Genomic DNA, 24365 nt, shown 5'->3' with positions numbered 1-24365 from the left:
AGGCTCAGCACAACAGTGATTTGCCAAGATCGGGTACATAGGAATAGTTTATGTATATATGTACACGTCGACATACAAGTAATTTGAATTGGTCGTCATAGTAGTTCCATGAACAATGTGGTATTTGAGTATAATTTACATGAGAAATTGGTTCAAGTTAGTCAACGAACGTGATCACTGAAAGGCTTGAAGTGATTTAAGTTTGATCACACAAAGAATTTCATGCTGGAACGAGATACTTGTTTAGTGCTTCTTAATCATCAAATAATTGTCTAGCTAAATTCAGTTATTGAAACAGTCTGCTTACAAATTTTAACCCTGTAGTACATTTACCAACTACTAGTTCATGTACCTGATGTTAAAACACTCTTGTGTGAGATTTCATTGTATTGCTGTCCAATTAGTTGGATCAACATAGATCGAGTGAAGTTTAAATATAAGAGCCAATAAATAAGATCACACTGTGTCATTTGCGACGTCCACTCACTTGTTCAACTTCACCTTAGATGTCCTCATGAAAATCACACTCTTCATCCAACGTCATACATATATATATATATATGTTGTTAAATTACGGCTTCTTATGGTCAAGTGTGACATCCCAAATCAAGTGCATTGATGATAATATTTCATGCAAAACACCTCTGCTGCCGTTGTCTTATCGAATAACCAGAGAGAACATGATTACAAATGTTGCTGTCAATAGTTACCCAAAATCAATGGCTCTGTAAGTGTTCGACATTGGATGCTGACCACATTAGTTTTAGTGGACTCGTTAACCTGAAGGTGTTCGGTCATGCATCCGTACCAAATCACGTTACAGCACAGCCTGGGCACGATTCCATTGCAGAACGTGTTACTGGCTAATAGTTGTCAAACTACAATACTGGTCATACCTTCAACGATTTTCAAATTACTTAGTGAAAATTTTGCACCTGATATGCCCTCATTTTTCTTATCTTCCAAAACAGGATTTACTAGGACACTCCAAAAACGTTCATAAGCCTCGTACAAATTACTTGTCAGATAACGATCGGCCTTGAAATCTAGTCATTAACGACTAGAATTCATTACCTCAGTACGTGGTTGAGGTTCCACCTGTTGACTTTTTCAAAACAAATTTGGATAAACTGAAAGACCATCATTGCCAGGACTAACACAGGCCATCAAGCCTCCTGTTTTTTTAAACTGAAACTTGAACGAATCTTCCTGAATTCTACCATTACTTTTCTATTGGTGAATGGAGTCACTTGTCCAAAAAGTGGTAGCAATATCTTCGATGCCCTGTATTTATGGCGGATCACAGTTCATCCACAAACTCTCATTAGGATGATGATGTTTTATCCCGATAGTCATCACATGTTCCAAGGCTTGTAGTGGACTTATTCTGGTGCTTCCTGCGCTATTTAAAAATACAGTGGTATTGTTTCACGTTGAGCTTAATTCACTGTTTTGATCGTAAATTACGTATCAAAACTACCGTTTACACTTTAATTGAATTTATTTCAGTTAACGTGACATTGTATTTGTGTGTTTTGATCCTGCTTTTGTGTATTTACTGCATCAAAGCATTCTTGGTCGACTGTGGCTTGTTTATTTGATGAGGTTGTGATTTATCTTACATATCTACCTTGCCTATCATTTTGCTTTATTCTAAGATGGTCGGCTCTGTACACAAGTGTGGACAGCCATATTGCTTATTCCCCGTGGAAGAAGGGATGCAATGTAACGAGTGTAAGAAGTGGTTTCATAAAATGTGCACCCGCTTAAGCCCTGCTGCCTATAAAAGGTGCTCGAAACCAAATTCTCATTGGCTCTGTATGTGTTGTTGCTCAAGCAAGACATTACCCATTCAGGAAGCCATCAGCCTTCTAGTGTTAGCTAAAAAGGTCGACGTAGGTCGTGTCGGCAACATGGATACTGATAATGAAGATTGTATCAGTGTCGTAAATGCTGCCATGGCAGGTACCAGACACCCAATTTCGCAACATAAAGCAATAATTTGTACTCCGGTACAACCAATGAAAGTCATGCCATTAAGTATTGAGGGACCAGTCGCTTTAGCAGCGACTGAGGACCCGGCTAGAACCACTATCGTCCAGAATAGTTCCAATCTGGATGCTGAGAATAGTGGTAAATGGATTACGCGGAAACGTAAAAGAGACGGAAAAGTACCCAAAGAAAGCGCGCGTATAGTCGATAAGTCATCGTTGGACTCACGTCCATCGCATCAGGCAACTCCGCTCAAGTCCAAATGTAAGAAAATATTTAATACTGTTGTGGATGGAAATAGTCTAACTCCACCAAATGTTGTTGGGAGTAAATCACTCGACTCACACAACACTGTTATAATGAAAGCTAACAGTAAGAAGCCGGTAGCTAACCGGCAGGATCTGACATCACGGTCGAAAGCCATAAACACGACTTTTAAGGAAGTTAGACAGGTGCCTAGTGTAATCATCTGGAACTTGGCAGAATCGAAAGACGCCGATCCCTTTAAGAGACATGCCCACGATCTGCAGTTAGTGGGATCTCTGTTCAGAAATATACTGCCCGATGAGGTCTCAGAGTACATATCTCGAAAGTCATCAGACTCGGTAAATATGTTGGAGGCGAAACCCAACAGAGAAGGATCCTTAAATTAGTACTCGGTAATTTTGAGGAAAGGAACGAAGTACTGAATAACGCACGCAAAATTCGGGACTCAAACATTCGTATTCGACCTGACTGGCCACTTGAGGATCGGATCAAGTGGAAGAATGCCCTAACAGAGTTAAAAACTCGAAGGCTAAACGGTGAAGCGAACCTTACGATTAAGGGTTTTCGGGTAGTCAGGTTTTGGAAGCCAATGCTTCCGAGACCTGTGTGAGTAGAACGTATGTCTCCAAAAACACCCTAAATGTGTGTTACACGAATGCCCGTAGTCTTCGGAATAAGATGTCTGAACTAAGTTTGATGGTAGACGGCTTAAATCCGGATATAATTGTTATCACCGAAACTTGGCTCACTGTAGATATAGACTGTTCTCCAGTCATTTCAGGCTACATCTATATCAGAAGTGATAGAGTTAGAAGTCGCAAGGGAGGAGGCATAATATTATATGTTAGGGACCACTCGATCATATCGGAGGCGCATGTAAGTGGTACGTGTGAGGTAGTATGTTGTACAATTAGGTCTAGAAACGGGTTAGTGACGATAGGAGGAATATATCGTAGTCCGTGTTGTCTCGCTGACGACTTTATCCTAAAACACGTCTGTTCTTGGAGTAAAGCAGAATGTTGTCTCATCGTTGGAGACTTCAATGCACCCCATATAAACTGGATAGAGCTCACAGCTCCAGGTGGGGGTTTCGATAGCGTCCTTCTGTCATCAATTATTCAATGTGCACTTGTACAATGTATCGTTAAGCCGACACATATAGACTTGGAACATAATCCGTCATCGATAGACCTTGTCCTCACACACCACTGTGAAGATATCGTCGACATTCAACAACTTCCCTCACTGGTGAATAGTGACCATGTCGTACTTTCCTTTAAGTTCCGGATACATGGTAAAGAATTTGGATCTGCTCCACCCCGTCCTAATATCTGGAGAGCTGATTTTCCGGCAATCAGGGACTATGCTATCTCAATTGACTGGTCAGTCGATGCTGATGGATCGATCGATGTTGCAGGGAACGGGTTTAAGTCACAATTGATTGATCACTGGGTGGTGATCAATCTCATGCGTGTCAGGTCCTTAGTGCTGATCGAATGCTATCGATCACGTTGCAATGTGGCCATCAGTCTAGGTGGTTCAACACTTCGTGCACTACATATATTAAGGTATTTCTTGAAGCGCTACAAATCACCGGGCCCAGATGACTTACCTCCTGCTCTTTTTAAAGATGGTAGTGACTTTCTGGCTAAGGAACTGACGGTAGTGTTTGCAAAGCTTTGAGAGCAAGAAAGTGTTCCTACATCATGGAATGAGTCAATAGTCGTCCCTATCTTTAAAAAGGGTTCACGTTGTTCCTGTAACAACTATCGGGGGATAAGTCTACTTTCGATTGCGCCCAAACTATTGGCTTCTATCATTCTTCGTAGGTTGTTTAAAACCCGAGAACGATTGACTCGCGAGGAGCAGGCTGGTTTTCGTTCTGGTCGAGGATGCATTGATCACATCTTCACCCTCCGCCAAATGTTAGAACACCGTCATACTTATCGCAGGCCAACAATCGTAGTGTTTCTTGATATTAGGGCTGCCTTCGATTCGTTGGACAGGACTGTTCTCTGGGATTGTCTATTGAAGAAGGGTGTGCCTGAGAAGTTCATTAACATCTTAAAGGCCCTGTATACGAACACCTCAGGCAGAGTGAGGGCATACAACCACCTTTCTCCCTTGTTTCATTCGAGCAGTATGGTTAGGCAGGGTTGCCCGATTTCACCATTCCTCTTCAACTTTGCCATCGATGATATCCTGGAAACAGCTCTGATGGATGTAAGTAATGGCGGTGTGGATTTGCAGCCTGGAGAACGACTTCTCGACCGAGTATGCGGATGATATTGTCTTACTGTGCGATAATGCCCAAGACATGCAATCAGCACTTAATCAGTTGGCAATCAGTGTCCGCAGGTACGGCATGTGCTTTGCACCCTCCAAGTGGCGTGAGTGATGAGATTGATGCACGTATAATGAAAGCCAGAGCGGCTTATGCCAATCTGGGTCATCTTTGGCGCCTTCGTGATGTTAGTCTGGCTGTAAAAGGTCGGATCTACAACGCGTCGGTGAGAGCAGTTTTGCTCTATGCTTGTGAAACCTGGCCTCTCTGAGTTGAGGATGTTAGACGTCTCTCTGTGTTCGATCATAGCTGTCTCCGAAGCATTGCTGACATCCAGTGGCAACACCATGTTAGTAATGCACAGGTTCGCCATCGTGTGTTCGGGCGCAGAGACGATAATTCAATTGGTGTCACCATCTTGAAACATCGACTTCGGTGGCTTGGACATGTTCTACGAATGTCTTCCCAGAGAATTCCACATCGTGCATTATTTGCCGACTCTGGGACTGGTTGGAAAAAGCGGAGAGGAGGTCAGTGAATGACATGGTGTCGTGGCATGAAAGAAAGCTGCAAACGGCTAGCTTTTGTTGGTCCTTCACGACTCCCTGGCTGGGGTCCGAGAGATGGTGCAACACAGTGGCTAGAGACGTTATCAGATATGGCTCAGAATAGAAGTCAGTGGCGATCCTGCTGCAACCTTCTTTTACTTTCTACGTAAAGAGTGGTTATAACTTCCTCGACTGAAAGAGTCTTCTGGTTGTACATTTCAGTCCGCCTTATCTTTTCATCCCTTCTCTTCCTACTTTCATTATTTTGTGTGGTGCATATCTATCTGGTTCCCTTTTGTACCAATATATATGTGTTTCAATAAAATAAAATAAAAAAGGAAACATAGTGGTTGGAGGTGGTCAACAGGAAACCCTGGATCCGGGTTTCGTGCTACTTGGCACTCGTCAGCAAGGCACACCTGTAATCTTGAGGGAACTGATGTTCCCTGGTGGATTCGATCCCGTGTCACTCAGCCTCACAGTCTAAGACGTTACCACTGAGCTATTCGGGCCGCGACCGACCTCCTCTAGGACTGAGATGTAATCACAATTGATTGATCACTGGGTGGTGGAGTCCAAGGTTTCCTGTTGACCACCTCCAACCACCATGTTACCTTAATAGGTTTAAGTCTACGTTCGAATCCGTAACTCAACCGTTTATCCCATGGTCAGCACGTGAGCTGTCACATTGCCCCCCATGGATTCATAAGGAAACCCGGAAGCTGTTGAAGCGTAGAAAACACTTCTGGGACTTACTCTTGTCAACAGGTCAGCATCATTTAATTGCGAATATAAAAAACCCGGAATATATGTAAAAAGACCATAGCTAAATCCCGCAAGGCTTACGAACGACAGTTGGCATACGATAGCTGTACCTGTCCGAAGCGACTGTTTTCGTACGTTTAAAGGCGGACGAAACGTAGTGATAGTATCCCTCCGTTACTGTTAAACGAATCTGATCTAGCGAAAGCGGAGACATTTGCTAACTGTTTCACTGAAGTCTACTCTACGTGTTGTGTTACAACTACTTGTCCCATTTACAACGAGATACCAGCCATAGGACCTTCACACGTGACAGAGGATATTGTTCTTCCTTTGATAACTAACCTAAAACCTTGTAAGATACCGGGCCCCGATGGTTTGCACCCACGTTTGCTGTCGTCGCTTGTGGACATTATCTCAAGACCGCTCACGATGCTCTTCAACATGTCCCTTTCACGCGCTCAACTACCTAGAGACTGGAATGACGCCATAGTTAGTCCTATATTTAAAGATGGTCAGAGACGGATCGTATCTAACTACCGGCCTGTTAGCCTGACCAGTATAGTAGTTAAGTTACTTGAAAAATTAATTCGGGCTAAGCTACCGAACCACATAGATTCGTACAATCTGTTAACTCCCGAGCAACATGGGTTTCGTAACAAGCATTCATGCTTGACTAACTTACTCATTGCGAGAAAGGATTGGACAGCTGCCCTAGACAACGGCCAGTCTGTCGACGTGATATTCATAGATTTTAGCAAAGCGTTTGATAAGGTTTCACACTTAGGTCTTATGCAAAAGCTCTCGAGCTTTGGTATAACAGGTGCTATACAGGAATGGATAGGAAGCTTCTTATGTGACCGCAGACAGAGAGTGAGGGTCAATGGAACTCTATCCGAATGGAAACCGGTCAAAAGTGGTGTACCCCAAGGCACCATCTTAGGCCCTTTACTTTTCCTTCTGTATATTAATGAACTACCTTTATTACTTAAGTCGTCGACGTTATTGTTTGCGGATGATGTTAAAATCTGGAGAACAATAAGAAATTAGACTGATTGTTTCCATCTCGAAGCTGATTTAGACGAATTAGATAGATGAGCACATGATTGTGGCTTGGAAGTTAATTCCAGGAAGAGCGTGCTCATGCACAACTGACACGATATTAGTTACCATTATACCGTTAATGGTACATCTCTGCCACGCGTTCATGAGCACAAAGACTTAGGAGTATTTTTGATGTTGGTTTGTTCTCTGAGCTGGGTGGTTTGATCGTGGAGCTTTCATCGTCCTTCTGAACGACATCATCAGCACAAACTTCGGGTAGAAGTGAAGTGTTTGAATTTCTCCACATGTGATTCACAGCTTGTCCTCTGCACCTCGATGTTGATTGGTTCTTATTGACCTTAAATCTGTCATTGTTTATTTCTTTGTTTTGGTTACATCTCCTATTGGTTTGATTTTTGTTCCTATCTTCCTGCATAATTTTCTTGATTGGTTGATAGATTGAATTGATTTCAATATGTTTGTTTATTTCTGATTGACCTGAGTGCCAAGCTTCTAAAAATTCTCTGGTATTTTTGGAATTGCCTCTGTCCAAAATCTGCACGTTTTCCCAGTCGAATGTATGTCCGTAGTTGTCCACGTGTATTGATATGGGTGGAGAATTCTCGTGACGTTTGACTGCTAATTGGTGTTCATGTAGGCGAAGGTGCAGGGGGCGTCCGCTCTGTCCAATATAGTGTTTGTTGCAGTTGGTACAATTTAGTTTGTAGATGATGTTTGTTTTGTCCTCTTTTGCTATTTTATCTTTTGGTTTGCATAAGATTGAGTGGAGGGACTTTGTTGGTTTTTGGGCTACACCTATTCCGAAGGTTTTCAGCAGCCTTGTTGTCGTTTCCGATATGCCCTTTATGTATGGTAGGGTGATCCTTTTGTTGATTTTCATACCTGATTTTGTTTCTGATGGTGTGTGCGACTGGTATTTTTTGATGAAATTGATTGGATAGCCGTTCTTCTGAAGAATGGTTTTCAGGTGTTTTTCTTCATTTTTTCGTGCTGTAATTGTATTGCAGTGTGTTCTCGCCCTCTTGAACAAAGTTTGTACACAGTTGATTTTGTGAGTTCTTGGGTTGTTGCTATTGTAGTTGAGAATTTGATTGGTGTGGGTCGGCTTCCTGTACACTTGAGTCTCTAGTTTTCCTGTGTCAGTTCTGGTGATTAATACATCTAAGAATGGCAACTTGTTGTCCGACTCTTGTTCCATTGTGAACTTGATGTCGTTGAAGACGTTGTTGATCTGCTCGTAGGTGTTTTCTAGTTCCTCCTTTTTGACGATGACGAATGTGTCGTCTACATAACGAATCCAAATTTTTGGTTTGACCACTGGTAGAGTTGTGGTTTCTAGTCGTTGCATTACTGCTTCCGCGATGAGTCCTGATATTGGTGATCCCATTGGTGTCCCTTTTGTTTGTTTGTAGATTTTGTTATTGAATTGGAAATATGTTGTTAGACATAGATCTATGAGTTCAAGTAGGCTTTGACGTTGAAGTTTCGCGTATTTTGCGAGGTTTTCGTCGTTGGTTAGAAGCAAGGACAGGGTTTCTTTTGCTAAGTTTGGTTCAATTGAAGTGAATAGTGCTGTTACATCGAAGGATATCATTAGTTCGTCGTCGTTGTTTTGAATGTTCCTAATCTGATCAAGGAATTGTGTGGCTGATTTGATGGAGTGGTTTGACGAATCTACTAAATGTTTCAGTATTCTTGAGATTTCTCTTGATAAATTGTACGTTGGTGTTCCTGGTAGTGCTACAATTGGACGTAGTGGAATGTTTGGTTTGTGTATCTTTGGTCTGCCGTAGAACCGAGGGAGTACTGGTCCATTAGATTTCATTCTTCATTGATCTTGCTTCGTTATTTCTCCTGCTTTGACGAGTTTGTTTAAAGTTTTTGCAATGCGATTGTCTAGTTTTTTGACTGGATTTATGTCCATCGGTTTGTATGTATTTTTGTCCACGAGTATTTCCTCGGCTTTCTCAATGTATTCTTCTTTGTCCATAATCACCGTGGTGCGTCCTTTGTCTGCTGGAACGATGACAATATCTTTTCTGGTTCTGAGTTTCTTCAAAGCTGTTTGTTCTTGTGAAGTCAGTTGGTTGTTGCCCTTCATCCGTTGAGTCAGTGGTACTATAGACTGTCTTATTTCCTGTTGCGTTTCCTCACTTATTCCGGACGTTTTGAGTGATGACTCCAGTTCTGCGTAGAATTCCAGTTTTGAGGCATCGCTTGTATTGTAATTTAATCCTTTTCGGAGTAGCTGTTCTTCTGTGTTTGTTAGTGGTTGTTTTGATAGGTTGACCAAGCTGTTGTTTGTGATTTCTTCTATAGTTGGATTTGAGATTTTGATTATTTTCTTTTTAAGGAGGTTTCTTCTTTTTTCTCTGTGTCGTTTGCATAATGTTTCGATGGCTGTTGTCAGGGTTTCGAAGTGTTCACTTCGAAGTGAAATCAATCTAATCTATCAACCAATCAAGAAAATTATGCAGGAAGATAGGAACAAAAATCAAACCAATAGGAGATACAACCAAAACAAAGAAATAAACAATGACAGATTTAAGGTCAATAAGAACCAATCAACATCGAGGTGCAGAGGACAAGCTGTGAATCACATGTGGAGAAATTCAAACACTTCACTTCTACCCGAAGTTTGTGCTGATGATGTCGTTCAGAAGGACGATGAAAGCTCCACGACCAAACCACCCAGCTCAGAGAACAAACCAACATCAAAATCACCCACCTGAGCTACAAATCTTCTCCACTTAGGAGTATTTATATGTCACGACTTGAAAACCACTACGTACTGCAATGCGGTTGCTTCCAAAGGCTATCGTGCTCTATGGTCGCTTCGCAGAGCATGTAAATGCTTCGACGAGGATATGTTTCAATTTTTATATCTCACCTATATAAGGCCACACTTAGAATGCTGTATCCAAGCGGCTAGCCCATGTCTGATAAAGGATACTAAATCGCTTGAGCGCGTCCAGCGTGTAGGGACAAAATTAGTAAAGAGTCTTTTTAAACTCCCTTACGATGAGCGTTTAAAACGTCTAAACCTTTTCCCCTTGTCTTATCGTAGGACACGAGGTGACCTTATACTGGCATTTCGTATCTTTATTTATGATTTGGGTGAGTAATATGTCTTATCTTTTTGCTCCCTCCAGCACTAATAATCTCCGAGGTCATAGCAAGAAGGTTCTGAAACCGCGATCTAATAAACTAAAGTTGGGGTCCCGTTTTTCTCATCGAGTGGTCAATGACTGGAACACTTTACCAGAACAAGTGGTATCAGCACCATCGGTGAACATATTCAAGAAAAAGCTGGACCTTCGCTGGTAGGTATTCTGTCAGTATTAACACAGGTTCATCAACCAACTGTCCTTATTACTGAAGACTATAAATTTTCGTCAATATCTGTCTCCTCTTGGATCTACTATTTTCGACTAATAACATTTGAACCATAAATGAACCATAAAAGGGCAAGGTAAATAAGTCAGTACGTTTTCAAACCTGCCCGCCGTTTCCTTTTTGCGACCTTGAACGGCCTGACACGAAGTGGTCATTCCGTATTTGATTTGTTGAGGGTTGGTTGGTTGTCCTCTGGGTTGCACGAATATCAGGTTTTCTCGTATTTGCGTCTTTTTTGGCTGTAGCAAATTCGCAAAATCAATGCTAAAAGCGTTCATTGTGCTTACTGTGTTATGTAGTGTACAATTTGGCTCATTTGTTGCTACGTAACTTGACCTGGGATAACAATTACCCTACTGAATCTCACTCTCCTTGTTTAAAATTCGTTGGGGTCCGCAGAACTGCGTATTCAGTATAAATTATCAGTTAAAGATACTATGAATTTGTGTGGATCCTTGTTTTCTGCAAGAATTAAGACGACATGACGAGTAACCCGTAATTCCTAAATGTTTGTAGTCCTTTCTTCAGTTACTGAAGTATTATCGCATGAAATAGCTGTTTTTTCAGTAATTAACGAGTAATGTTTGTGGTGATTTATGTTCCAGAGACATTTCGGTCGACTTAAGGGAGGCGTTTCAACGCATAATACTGAGCAGGCGTTTTAGAAACTAGATTGAATTCTATGGTGTGTTTAAGGAGTTACAAAAAGTATGGATGCATAATTCTATCCCTTTTCAGACCACCCGTACGCATAACATTCACAGCGAAAGTAAACTGAAGGAAGTGCGATTTAAATACAGTTTTGTGGTGTTATGAACTAGATGCAGGCACTTGCGAGTGCAATTGTCGAACATTTATGGCTTGTCAATATCCTTGATGTCATATACTACTGACATATGTAAAAAGGCCAACTCTTACAGGTAAGCTTAATCAACTACGAAATAAACTAATTAGCTCATCACATACTTAGACCATGCAGCTGATGGAAGTTAAATAGCACGCATAACTTCCATTATAATACAACATCATTATCCAGACGGAGTGAAGAGTATATACGAAATCAAAGAAGCCAGAGAGTTCATAAACAACATATAGTTGAAAAATATGGTAAACACTTCGCCATGGTGGTGGAGAGAAAAGTAGACAATTATCACTTAAAAATCAATAATTAGGTAAGACTGCCATTTCTCAAACATTTCTCTTCCTGCAGTCCTATTTACTATCAGTACATTCGGACGAATAATTGGAGTGGCATTGTTTCCTAATCACATAGTCTCCGGAGTCAAGCATATAATAACTAAAAAGATGTAACACTTGGAGAAGGTCGGAAGTGGTGAACGTGGAGATATTCATTCAATCGAATGGCATGAGTCAGTGTTGCAGACGCGCTCATTATGTTTAACTTATTTATATTCACATTAAATATATTATTCTATCCCAAGCATAAATGCGTTCTTTAGAAGTACTAAGTACTGTTATTTGTCGCGATACGATGGGTCAGTGTAGATAGTGATGCGATTTTCACGTAAGATCTTACAGACTAGGCAATCAAACGTTAAATTTACCGTTATCGGACAACGTCTATTATGAAAGTAGTATTAGTACCGAACTAGAATATACACATACTGAAAAGATTTAAAGTGCGAAAAACTACAGTTGTTATATTTATATTATATTTAGATAACTTATTAGATGAATAAACGCGGTAGTGGTCAATACAAAACACAGTTATCGCCAATGTGTGAATTGTTTCTCCGCACAAACTTCCATATTAATAAATTCGCCAAGTTGTTCACCTGCATAGACTTGATTATTACAAAGATTTGAGCCTTTCAATTAGTTGACAGGAGTCATAAGTTGTATAACAAAATGTATGGATAGCTTGCTCAATGCAATCCTGAAAAACAACAAATCAATCGTGAAAGAAAAGATTAAACTTCGTTATCAGTATCAAGTTCCATAAGTAAATGAAATAGCAATTGATAGGATGTACCTGTAAGTGTTTTACTTGCTGTAAACAGTGCTCTTCATTTTCTAACCTTCCTACAATTTCATCTAGTTATTCGGTATTAACAAACAAACTTCAGGCACCAAACGAAGGGACTCACAAACTTTAATTAGTTATATGAAATTTGGGAAAAATACAATTACAACGTTCATAATACTGTTTACATACAATAATGAAATAACTGGTAACCACTATTTAGCGATTACTCGTCAACATGCATCAACACTTTGTTTATGATTTAGTCAGTGATTTTGGATTCTGTTAACAGAAATTTATATTTTAACCCTATACGAGACATCGTAAAATAGTATTATCTACATGTTTTAGTTACCATGCTCATAACAAACACGCATCGCTTTACTTAAGAAGAGTATTTGGCTAACTTATGTGACACTTACAGTAATGTTCTACACAATTTCTGTATAAATTCAGAAAGCGGACAGAAAAATCTATCAACGCCAATTGTTACTAACATATTTTTTCTCTCACATTACGTAATAACATATCAGTCCAGTTAACAACGATGATACTTATCATGGATTAAACTGTTTACGGCTGTATATTAATAGTTCATATCGTAATGTAGCATGTTATATATTGACGTTCACTTTGAAGCAGGAGCGATCTGAAACAACAACACTACAGTGAGGACCGGTAAGTGCCGTCAAAGTAAGAACACAATGTACTGGTACAACATATATATTTTTAAAATTGAAAGACACGGTTGAGTGCAAAAGGGGAAACTTTCTACAGAATAGTTTTATTCATTGTTCTGCTCGTTCAGATCGCGTAGGGCTTCTTCCTCTATTTCCAGTGCGTTTACTCTTTGTTGCCCTGCTATAGAAAAACAAACTTCCATTAGGAACGTCGCATGGAATGATTATTATTACCATTACAAGATTCATGAATAGTTTGACTCTCAATTACAATTTACAAACAACTACTAACACCCACGTTCATCCCCATACAACCAATAACACCCACGTTCATTCCCATACAACCAATAAAGGGGAAATAAAGCGAAATTTCCCCTTTCTGTCGCTCTGTTTTTCAAATGTCGACGAATTTCCGATTCGCACCCTAAATATCCGACGAATTGTCTACTTTTCTACTACATGCACACCGATGTAATTAAGCGCCCACTTTTAAAACGCTTCTGTATTTACCCCAACCGCCTCCTGTGTTCACCTTCATTCCCACAACACAGCACACGAATAATGTGATGTACGTAATGTATGGTATAAGTTCCAAATTTTTATTGAAAACAAAAAGCTTATTGTACAACGTCATGAGCACTTGGCAGATGGTAGAGCATCAATGTTCCTGATGTAATTGCAATTGTCACGGACCAGATATTTCACGTATTGTTTCTTTCCATCAGGCCTTTTGGACTATGGAGACTCAAATAATTCTTGTGAATTCTAAAATGTAATGAAGAAGAATGTTACTATATCTAGGAAACTTGTTTTGCACAACAAGGTACTTGAAGCTGAACTTACGATTATATCCTTGAACATGGAAGACTCTACCTATAGATAACGGGAAAACAATGATCGCTTTAAAGTCGTACGTACGTGTTCTTTCTTCCGTCGATGACGCTTCTGTACTTTGTCTCTCATGTCGTGAAAATAACTTTGTGTAGCCATGTCATATATTTTCGCAAGGTCTTTCTCAGTGATAGATGACGACAGGGATCGATTAGTAAGTGCACCTGAAGTTTAAAAACCTTATTTATCTTACTTCGTACGCAGCCATAAAACCGGCACTTCTGAATCGCTCGTTTTGATGAAGTACCAAGTAGCGTGAAATTAATGGCGACTTCAGGTTTCATGATGTAGGACAGAAAATATCGCATGGAGGTTTTAGGATCATCATCCATTAAACGCGTCAACATGGCCATCTGTAATAGGAATGAAGGATAAAAATCATGTTGTGTGCTTACAAATCTGTCCCTCGTGTGCAGGCGAAAAAGCGACATTTCCCCTTTGTTTACGCTTTCGTACGCTTTATTCCCCCTTTTTTCGCTTTTATTTCCACTTTATTGGTTGTTTGGGTCACTACCATAATAAGGGAGGAAAGTTATATGTAAATTATTCTACAGCTTGTTTTTGCTTGAAACTATAATTTTTGTGTATTTTAGACTTGATAAATGATTAATTTCACTTGCCCGTGTTTACATTGTTACAAATTACCAAGTTAGGCTGACTAAACATTCATCCAGGTTGTCAGCTCCAAATACGTCAGGCAACCAATAGACTGCAATAAACGCCATGCAACACGCATAAATATTACAAAAATTAACATGTGACGGAAAAATACTGCGATTAGCCGACAAAAAACGACGTTAGAAATCCGCGACAACATGTAACACATAAGCGAGAATCAATGACATGACTTTTCGACCATACCCCATAAAAAATTATCTACAAATCGTTAGGACAGCCGTAACACAATGTTTCGTCAATAGGTAGATATTAGCGTCATCTACATTGGATTTTATTTCCAGTTGTCATCGTGACGGGCGCAATGCACAAACCATGACCTTGACTAATTGTATGTGTAAACTCTAGTTACAGTTAAATAAAGATCCTGCTTCACTAACACAGCAAAAAGAGATATACTACAAAATACGCTCACTATCTCCAAGAGTAACGGTAACTGCATTTTCTAATATTTTCAAATATTCTGAAGGCACCAGCGTGTTTAGTTTATCTCATGTAAAGTCTATGAATTAACTAGATACACATTTTAGCAACATAGGTGATGTCGACTCGTGCTGAAGACCCTAATAATTTATACGTAATGGTGTCTGCGCAAGTCAAAACTGTTTACCGACGTCAATCATATTAGACTTCCCGCTACTAATCATTTCGTGCTTAAACGCCATTTCCATCAAGTGACAATCAGTTCACAGTCGTCTATTTATGTAACTATCACCGAACGCGTTAAACACTCATTACTAGGAAGGTAGTCATATAAAGGGTCCTTGTGTGGAAATATTACATACTCAAACATAAGATTCTGAAGCTTTAAAGTGTTATTGTGAATTATCAGTGATCCATATTGTAATAAAATCTCGAAAAGTTTCAAGCAATAAGTCAGACTCCAAGTGAGCAGAATGTGATCATATTGTATAATACGACAACTATATCATAACAGCACAAAACACACCAAATATTTAATCGTATTATGTGTACTATTCGTTCCATAGGATTTTCGACAAAATGTGTAGAACGTTTGGTCGCGTCACAGTCACAATACAGTTAGCGAAATACTTTAGTGGTGACATGATTACCGATCGGAACGGCGGTCCTCTGTTTGAAGTCATTTTGGAAATAATACGGAATTCTGAAATCTATTAGTCAGTGATCATGATAACCAACCAGATATTTAACAATTAATGAAATTCGATCACTGTGCGAACGTACTTTGAAATCATTACATTGGAAGAACTGCATGAATACACACTAGATTGTTTGTAGTATTTAATCCGACGGAGGAAAAGTGTTTCACTCAGTCTGTTTATTTACAAAACCGTAGTCTGTTGAGTTACTCGCTAGCTCCCAAGTTTAGTCAACATTTAGATTCATCAGATGAGACGAACCTAGCTTTCAACCGACTATGTTTCCAATTACAAAACATTTTCTTGTATCCAGTTAAGCCTTGTTACACAACCTAGATATGAAGGCTAGACCTAATGTGACATCCTAGCACTTAAGATCACAATTATGAAGTTTGTCTTTTTCAATAGTGACATTACGGACGGTAGCAATGCCGCAGATTGCATTAAAAATGTCTCTAATAAAAGACGGAAGAACACCTAACGGGATGTTTCCCAAGATTACTTCATGCTTGCATCAAATATATGAATCTCGATTAGGAATCTTCCTAAATTATGTCACGCAGTCCAGGCAAACAGGTTTTTATGTGTTGCTTAGTTGACATGATCGGAATAAAATCCAATGGGAAGACTAGTAATTTCCAGCGTTTCAGTACTTGACGTCTCATTTTAGTGACTTTGGTCATGATCTGGGTCGAAATAAAGTTACTCATCACACATGGAGTTCAAAAGTGGTAGGTGCCACTGTTCTTAGCTACTACAACTTGCTTTCATTTATATTGTTAATCACTCAACAACTATAACTACAAACAGTGAGTAATGCTTTTACGTCATAAGAAAGTCATACTATTGGTCCGCGGGAAGCCTTAGGACTAACTTAAGGAAATGCTTACCTAAATACCGAGGGCAACCCTCAATATTAGCTCTAGGGATTCACAATTAACCATTCTTTTAAAAGAATATACTTGTTTTTCTTACGCTTTTTTGCAGATAATTTTATCGTCATCTGGTCTAACTGTTCAAAACTAAACGCAACTAAAATACAATTCATAATACCAGTATAGAAAATCCAAAGTTTCGTCCCATTCAACAAAAATGCCGAACGAACAGATCCACATTGAACATTTTATTCAAAGTCTTAGCAGTACTATAAGCTATGTGAAATCTGATATTCGGTTAGAAGCCACGTCAGCTGAACTTCAGTCTTTACCAATACGTACTTACTTGGAGAGATTAGTTGTGCCAGTACTTATTCATGGCCTAACGCAACTGTGTAAAGAAAGGTAATCTAACGGCAATATACCAAGTTTTTTTATAGACCACAGAAGCCAATTGAGTATTTAGCAGCGTATTTATTGAAAAACAAAAATTATAAACAAAATATCAATACTGGTACCAAGTAATCAACTGAAGATAACATAATTTTGACTTATAAATAAACAATTCGAATATATACTTCATTCTAACGCTAGATTCCTTTACATACATAAATGTGTCAGAGAACAGAGCTTCGGCAAACAATACCTATTACTAGTTTGAATTCGTTCTGGATGCCATACTTTATGCAGGTAGTTTCAAAACACGGGTACTGCTACTTCTACTAGACAGTTATCTATAAAATGGATAGTCCAGTCGCGCTACTTTAGGTAAAGAAACATAATATGACTCGTTACCAATAATACTATTCGACAAAGCATATACTCGTAAACAATTTTTGTGTAACGGCTGGGGATATCAGCTATCTGCTTAAACCGGAGACACAGTGGAGTTTAAACTTACGTCATCGAATAAGTGACTGTCAAGGGATTTGACCATTAAGCCATTGATCCATTTCCAAACTTCCACTGGCCGATATTCGAGTTCTCTGAAAAGTTTGCATTATTCTCAGTGACACTTTGCACACAGGCGATGAAAATGTTCTGGTTACGAGAAAACAACATCATACAGTGGGAAGTCCACTGAGACTATTCGATTTATCAGTTAAAATAGACCACCACATTTGGCCCGACCGTTGCTGCTACCTTGACGTGGTGGTCGGGCTTGCCTATCGTGATGATCCAATCGAGCTGTGCTGGCTGGAACAATCGTTCCTCAAGGTCCTACCATGCCAGACAGGTCGGTTGAAGAGCGGTGAGACTAAAAGCAGCAATCCCAAGGTCCGAAGACGAAGTCGTACTGCTGACTGTACAGAGGTGTGAAAGCAGTAAGGTGTTTCCTTCAGACAACCAGCATGACAGCGATGCTGCCTTCACACAAGGAAGGGTGGGGTTAGAAAAGGTCGACCCTAAAAATGCACACCTCGCCTTATCCCACGGATTCCCGTCTCCGGCGGTAAGGACTTTTGAAGAACGGAGCTAACACGTCAAAAATCCCCGGCCTCAAGCAGTTGTCCCTTGGGCACTGCGGTCACGCTCCCAGGTCGTTAAGACCAACACTAATCCAACTTCTTTTTCAGGTCCCTCAAGAAATACCCTTCCACGGTGTGGGCAGCCGGGAAGTTATACTAGCCCTCATACCCTTAACTGCACACGAGACCAAGTTGGTCACTTTCAAATCCTTCCTACACCTAATAACTCTGTTATCTCCACGACTAACCCTTCCCACGTCCTTTTATCACCTCGCACCGCTAGGGCAAACGATTCGAGTACACAGAACGTTATTCCTGGTCTCCTGAAACCACGCTCTAAACTACATGTAGGAACTTTTAATGTCCGAACATTGTGCCAAATAGGACAACAGGCTTCCTTAGCTAGGACTCTAGAATCTTACACCATCGATGTGTGCTGCGTCTCCGAAACGCGCATACAAGATCCGAGTACTGTCATTCATTTGACCTCACCTAATCAAAATGAAGATTCATCTCGATACACGCTTCGTGTATCTGGAAGTCCTGATGCTGCTTCCCGTGGCCTCGCTGGAGTAGGTATAGCATTAAGTCCTAGGGCAGAACTAGCTCTTTTAGACTGGATCCCAGTAGACAGTCGTCTATGCGCTGTCCGACTAAACGGATCAGTAAGGACCCGGGAAGATAAGGAAACTCGTCGTTGCCTCTTCGTCGTCTCTGCCTACTCTCCCACTGACTGCAGCTCAGACGATATAAAAGATGAGTTCTACAGGAAACTTTCTGACCTTCTCCGAAAAGCTAGGCGTTCTGATGTAGTAATAGTAGCAGGTGACTTCAATGCTCAATTAAGTAAACTAAGTGAAAGGGAAAGACACCTGGGTGGATCTTATGGTGTCGTGGCTAAAAGGACAGATAATGGCGACCGTCTGTTGCAGCTATGCTCAGATAACCGCCTATTTCTTGCAAATACTAACTTAAAGTTAAGCATAAGGAAAAACATCTTTTGACATGGCGACCCCCGAATTCGTCCCAACGTTGGACCCAATTAGACCACATCGCTATCAGCCACCGATGGAGGGGCTCGATAGAAGACTGTCGCTCATTCTGGAGCACATGTTTAGACTCAGATCATGCTCTAGTGCGAGCACGTATCTGTCTGCGACTTACTGGACGTAGGAAAGACACTGCAGGGAAGCCTCTAAGGGTTCTACTTAGTGATAAGCAGGCTAAGAATATATTTCAGGAACAACTGGGAAAACAGTTAGGCAGCCATGTAAGTTGTGTCCACCCCGAGGCAGCGTGGAATGACATCCGAAAAGCTGTGGAATCAGCAGTGATATCCGCTAGTAAGGTAAGCCATAAGGTCAGGGAGAAACAATGGATCTCGGCAGCATCTACCACACTGATAGACGCTCGAAAACTCATCCCACCTGGCTCTGAACATAACGAAGAGCGGAGTCAGCTTAAGCGAAGGCTAATAAGAAGCCTACAAAATGATCGTGAACAGTGGTGGGTAGCGAAAGCAAGAGAGATGGAAAAGGCAACGGCAATAGGTAACAGCAGACAGCTATTCAGACTTGTTAAAGAAACCGGTATTAGGAACCCAAGTATCAGTGAAACTATCTTAGACAAAGATGGACATATCATTCATTCTCAATCCAGGAGATTGGATCGATGGGCAGAACACTTTAGGGATCAGTTCAATTGGCCTTCAGCCACACTTCAGTTACCCACGATCCCCAGTCGTCCTGAATGGCGAATTGAGGTAAGTCCTCCAACTCTCTACGAGGTTGAAAAAGCTACAGGAAATCTAAAGCGAGGGAGAGCAGCAGGCCCTGACAGGTTCACCCCTGAGATTTTTAAGGATGGTGGTCCAGTACTAGCAACGAGATTGACTGAGGTCTTAGGTAGAATCTGGGAACTGGACGTAATTCCATCTGACTGGTCCCAATCACTGATTGTGCCAGTCTATAAGAAAGGACAAAAGTCCACCTGTGACAATCACAGAGGAATCACTTTGACTAATATAGTGTCTAAAATATTAGCTTCAATAATACTTAGGCGCCTAACCAAAGCTCGTGAAGAGCACACTAGAGAAAACCAGGCTGGTTTTCGACCTGGACGTGGTTGCACAGACCAGATATTCACTCTACGTCAGGTCCTAGAACATAGACACACATTCAGACGTCCTACAATAGTAGTATTTCTTGAACTTTAGGTGGCATTTGACTCCGTTGATCGTGAGGTTCTATGGCAGTGTTTGTCAGTGAAAGGAGTACCAAAGAAGTACATTAACCTCATAAAGGCTCTCTACTCGAACACAACTGGTCGAGTTAGAGCCTATGGCGAACTGTCATCAGAATTGGTTACCTCAAGTGGCGTTCGTCAGGGCTGTCCACTCTCCCCATTCTTGTTTAACTTTGTCATTGACATACTTTTAGAGATAGCACTTTCATCAGCTAAACCTCCAGGAGTTGAACTTTTACCGGAAGGCTCACTTGTTGACTTAGAATACGCCGACGACATAGTTTTACTCGGTGAAGACGCTGACAAAATGCAGAGTCTTCTGACCACTATAAGCAACTATGCAGGCATGTTCGGGATGCGATTCTCTCCCTCGAAGTGCAAAATGTTACTTCAGGATTGGGTTGCAGCGACACCTGAACTAATGATAGGGAGTGAAGTAGTTGAGCGTGTAGACCACTTCACTTATCTTGAGAGTCTCATCAGCCCTTGTGGTCTGGTATGTGACGAAATCTCAGCACGGATACAGAAGGCTCGTCTAGCTTTCGCCAACTTGCGTCATTTATGGCGTAGGCGAGATATCCGTCTAGCAACCAAAGGACGGGTTTATTGTGCAGCAGTTCGCTCCGTCCTACTTTATGGCAGTGAAACATGGCCAATAAGAGTAGAGGATATTCGTAGGCTACTAGTGTTCGATCATAGGTGTCTTTGAAGCATTGCTCGTATATCCTGGGACCACCGGGTAAGTAATGCAGTTGTTAGGAAACGAGTACTAGGTAGGGATGGCAAATCGATTGATGAAGTAGTGAAACTTCATCAGTTGAGATGGCTGGGACATGTGTTACGTATGCCAAACCACCGACTGCCCCGACGTGCAATGTTTCATGGTGTAGGAGTAGGTTGGAAGAAAGCTAGGGGTGGCCAGACCAAAACGTGGTACAAATCCATGAAGTCACTGACAAGTGGACTGGGCCATGTTAGTAGGTGTAGACTACCTGGTTGGGACTCGCGAGATGATAGCAACCGATGGTTAGAGACCTTGAATGACATGGCTCAAAAATCGTTTGCAATGGCGAAGGTGCATCTACTCTTTGTGTTCTACCAAATTCTAATCTTCTGAATTCCTCATGTCTTTATCTTTTTCTCTTTCCAAATTTATTTCACTGTACTATACTCCTTCAATAATTTCTTCAAACCCTAATCTTTTGGATTTCTGATTATACTCCTACTACTTCTACCACTATGGGATTTGAATCGATAACTGCATCTCTGTGCTAATGTGGTATGGCAACTCGAACTGATGTACGTACGTACGAAGTTCTACGTTGTGACTGACTGACTGACCACATTTTGCTGAAACTGTATTGATCCGCAAACTTTCATTGGACAACTACCAATAGTCAATAATTTGACAGAAAACAACTTTTGTTTATCCATTAAGTAATAATATTCGTTTTTATTCAGTATGGACAGACAAAACATTGTACATATATGACAAGGAAAGAAAGAAACGTTTAAACCAGCTGAAATAAAATTCATAATGATGAAAGTAAAGAGTGATATTTATCAACAAAAGACAAGGTAATAATAGTATCATTACTAATAAGGTCTTCCGCGACTGCTACGCCCACCGCGTTGACCTCTTCCGTAATTAAAATCACCAACGACTGGACCCTTTGTAGGCTAAAATGAAAACGGGTAGAGATTAAATATATTATCTGGCAAAGTTTCCAACTATCACCATCAATCAAAAACATTTAACTACAACAACTAGTAACACACTTTTATAGCAACTGGTGCTACACAAATACAGGTCCGTGTAAATGCTGTCAATTGAGCTCTAATATTATACGCATTCATGCAGTTTTTCTCATTTTTTGGAGATGGCATACTACTAAACAACACAGTAAGATAGCATTGAGGGAAAAAGAATGACATGTGGGAAAACAGAAGCACAAATTATAATTTGAAAGGGGGCGACTGGAAGCGATAACCTTGATCTGATCGATCGTTTTCTTGATCCTATCGCTCACCAACACTGATTGTCGACACAACCAGTTTCGAAAGGCGAGCATATGGAAAGATTTAGAAAACTGATGTTAGTAGTAAGTGGTTACAAAAGTTGATATTATGTTTTATATTGTCGTTACTAAAGTTCTCTCTGCTTTGAATTCAGTCTAAAATAAAAATACATAGTAAGGTGAGCTGTGTTGTAAAATATACCAAACACATTATTCAGTGTTGTCACCTTATTAAACAAAACCTTTTGCGTATCTGTGTAATATGCAGTTACTACTCACATCAAACCCCAGTGACAGAGTGACGGAAATAGCTTTATAATGTGAGTCTTCAAATGAAGTGCATTATTATGTACAATATAAAATAGTTAAATGACAAAATCCAACGAAATGACGCTTAAGTATAATAGATTATCATCATTAACGGTAAATGCACCAATTAAAAGACTCACTAACAATGAGTAAAATAGACATTGTATTATGAACCCCAGTTTGCCTTTTTGTAGATGCAAAACGATGTCGATAGTTGAAGTTGTCGTTCGGTATGCTCAGGAAACTAGTTCTACGTTTAGAAAGACAGTTGTGTATTTTTGACGCTTTGCGAAAATGGTGTCACCTCCAATGATTGATACTAATATTACAAACAAAGCAATTCTTATTATCAAGATACAAAGTTGCTATGGTGTGTCACAGAGAAGTGGATGTCTTTATCTAGGTAATTGCGAATGCGCAAATTTAAATTTGACCAGTTTGGCAATTGTATGTTATTTAGGAGCTAATCTAATCACTGATGAAATGCTATGACGACCTAGCAGCCGAATCTCTGATAAGTTAATCAGGATTGAAACCTATTGACAAGGCGGTTGAGAGTGGAAACTTAAAACCAATATATTACAGCTTCAAATGCAGTTAGGGAACTCTGCACAAGCCACAAAACCCAATTGATCCTCTAGTTTTTTTCTGCGTGACATTCAAGTACCAACTGACATGAGTTGACGAATGAGAAAACATAATTTAACACTACAATACTCAGATACTGTTTCACCAGTCAACGAATAAAGATTTGTATGTTTGAAATAACAGAACAGTTAAACAGCAAACTGAACCAACAAAAATATTCTTGATTGGTACCTCAAGAAAAACCCAACTAGTTTAACCACTTATTTCACTGTATGTCCAATACATTACTAACAAAATTCACAGTTTATATCCTAGTGTAATCTCTTGATCGAGGCTACAGACAAACGTTTATTGACTTCGAGACGACCCAATAAACGAGTCTATGTTGTCATTCAAATCACGTCTTTGACCGTTGATTTGCATTCGAAGATGATTTATTTACAAACTGTAGTCCAACTCAGGACAAGTTGTTACTAAACGTTAGTCACTGCCTAGTGCGACGTGTAATAGTGATGATTAACACAAGAGGAATTTAGCGAAAGACCCGTAATGGCCAAATGAAAACGCGGCGTTGATTTTCGAAATCACAGACATTTGGCTTGAAGTGCGTTATGAGGTGTAGGTATCCTGTATCGGTTAAGCGCGATAGTCGTACTCTATAGCTCACAAGTGGTCTCAGTAGGATAGAGGTTATCGTTTCTGTACATCCTGAACCTTATAGACATTCCGTAATTCTGAAACTTCGAACTGATTCTTTACAAATCAACATTTAGTTTGTTGTACGGTGATCAATACTACTAAGACTGCCTATTACATAATCTTTGTTGACGTTTATTTTGTGGACTTCATTTATCTGCATTGATGTGGGTTGTAATCCTGTGGAGAGTCTCGGCTCCTTCGGTAATCTAGATGTACATTGATGACGAATACCAAGCAAAATGATATCATGGATTTGCTCACAATTTTATCCAACTGTTATTACGTAACGGTTAGTCCAAAGTCATTTGATTTAACTTTCGATAAACACCTCCTTATCGACAACCAGAACACAAAATCGACTGTGAAAACCTTCCATGGAAAATCGTACTAGAAAACACTGATGGGTTCACGTAGTGCTCTGTATGATAGTGGTACACAACAACTTAATTAAATGTCACATGGTCTGCTAGTTAAATTTTGTGACTAGTCACACTCACA

The 24365-nt window shown here is 40.2% G+C and overlaps 3 protein-coding genes across 3 annotated transcripts in view; 1 reads left to right on the top strand and 2 right to left on the bottom strand.

The window, feature by feature from the left end:
* The window catches only part of Smp_026450.2, a gene marked incomplete at both ends in the record, with an annotated part of 105682 nt that extends 83675 nt beyond the window's left edge, over window positions 1-22007 (bottom strand). The window contains one exon of the mRNA XM_018790210.1: window positions 21851-22007. Coding sequence (XP_018655576.1) covers window positions 21851-22007 — 157 coding nt within the window. The remainder of the gene's footprint in view (window positions 1-21850) is intronic.
* Window positions 16758-17065, top strand: Smp_026440 (dpy30-related; the record flags this gene model as incomplete). The annotated part of the gene is made up of 2 exons (XM_018790211.1): window positions 16758-16945; window positions 16981-17065. 2 exons carry the CDS (start codon window positions 16758-16760, stop codon window positions 17063-17065), a joined length of 273 nt encoding a protein of 90 aa, XP_018655577.1.
* The window catches only part of Smp_026450.1 (hypothetical protein), a gene marked incomplete at both ends in the record, with an annotated part of 6221 nt that continues 3789 nt past the window's right edge, over window positions 21934-24365 (bottom strand). Inside the window, one exon of the mRNA XM_018790209.1 lies at window positions 21934-21968. Coding sequence (XP_018655575.1) covers window positions 21934-21968 — 35 coding nt within the window. The remainder of the gene's footprint in view (window positions 21969-24365) is intronic.

The sequence above is a fragment of the Schistosoma mansoni genome, chromosome W (genome assembly GCF_000237925.1).
Source record: "Schistosoma mansoni strain Puerto Rico chromosome W, complete genome".
Classification (NCBI taxonomy): Eukaryota; Metazoa; Platyhelminthes; class Trematoda; order Strigeidida; family Schistosomatidae; genus Schistosoma; species Schistosoma mansoni.
This window is presented reverse-complemented; position numbering and strand designations above follow the sequence as displayed.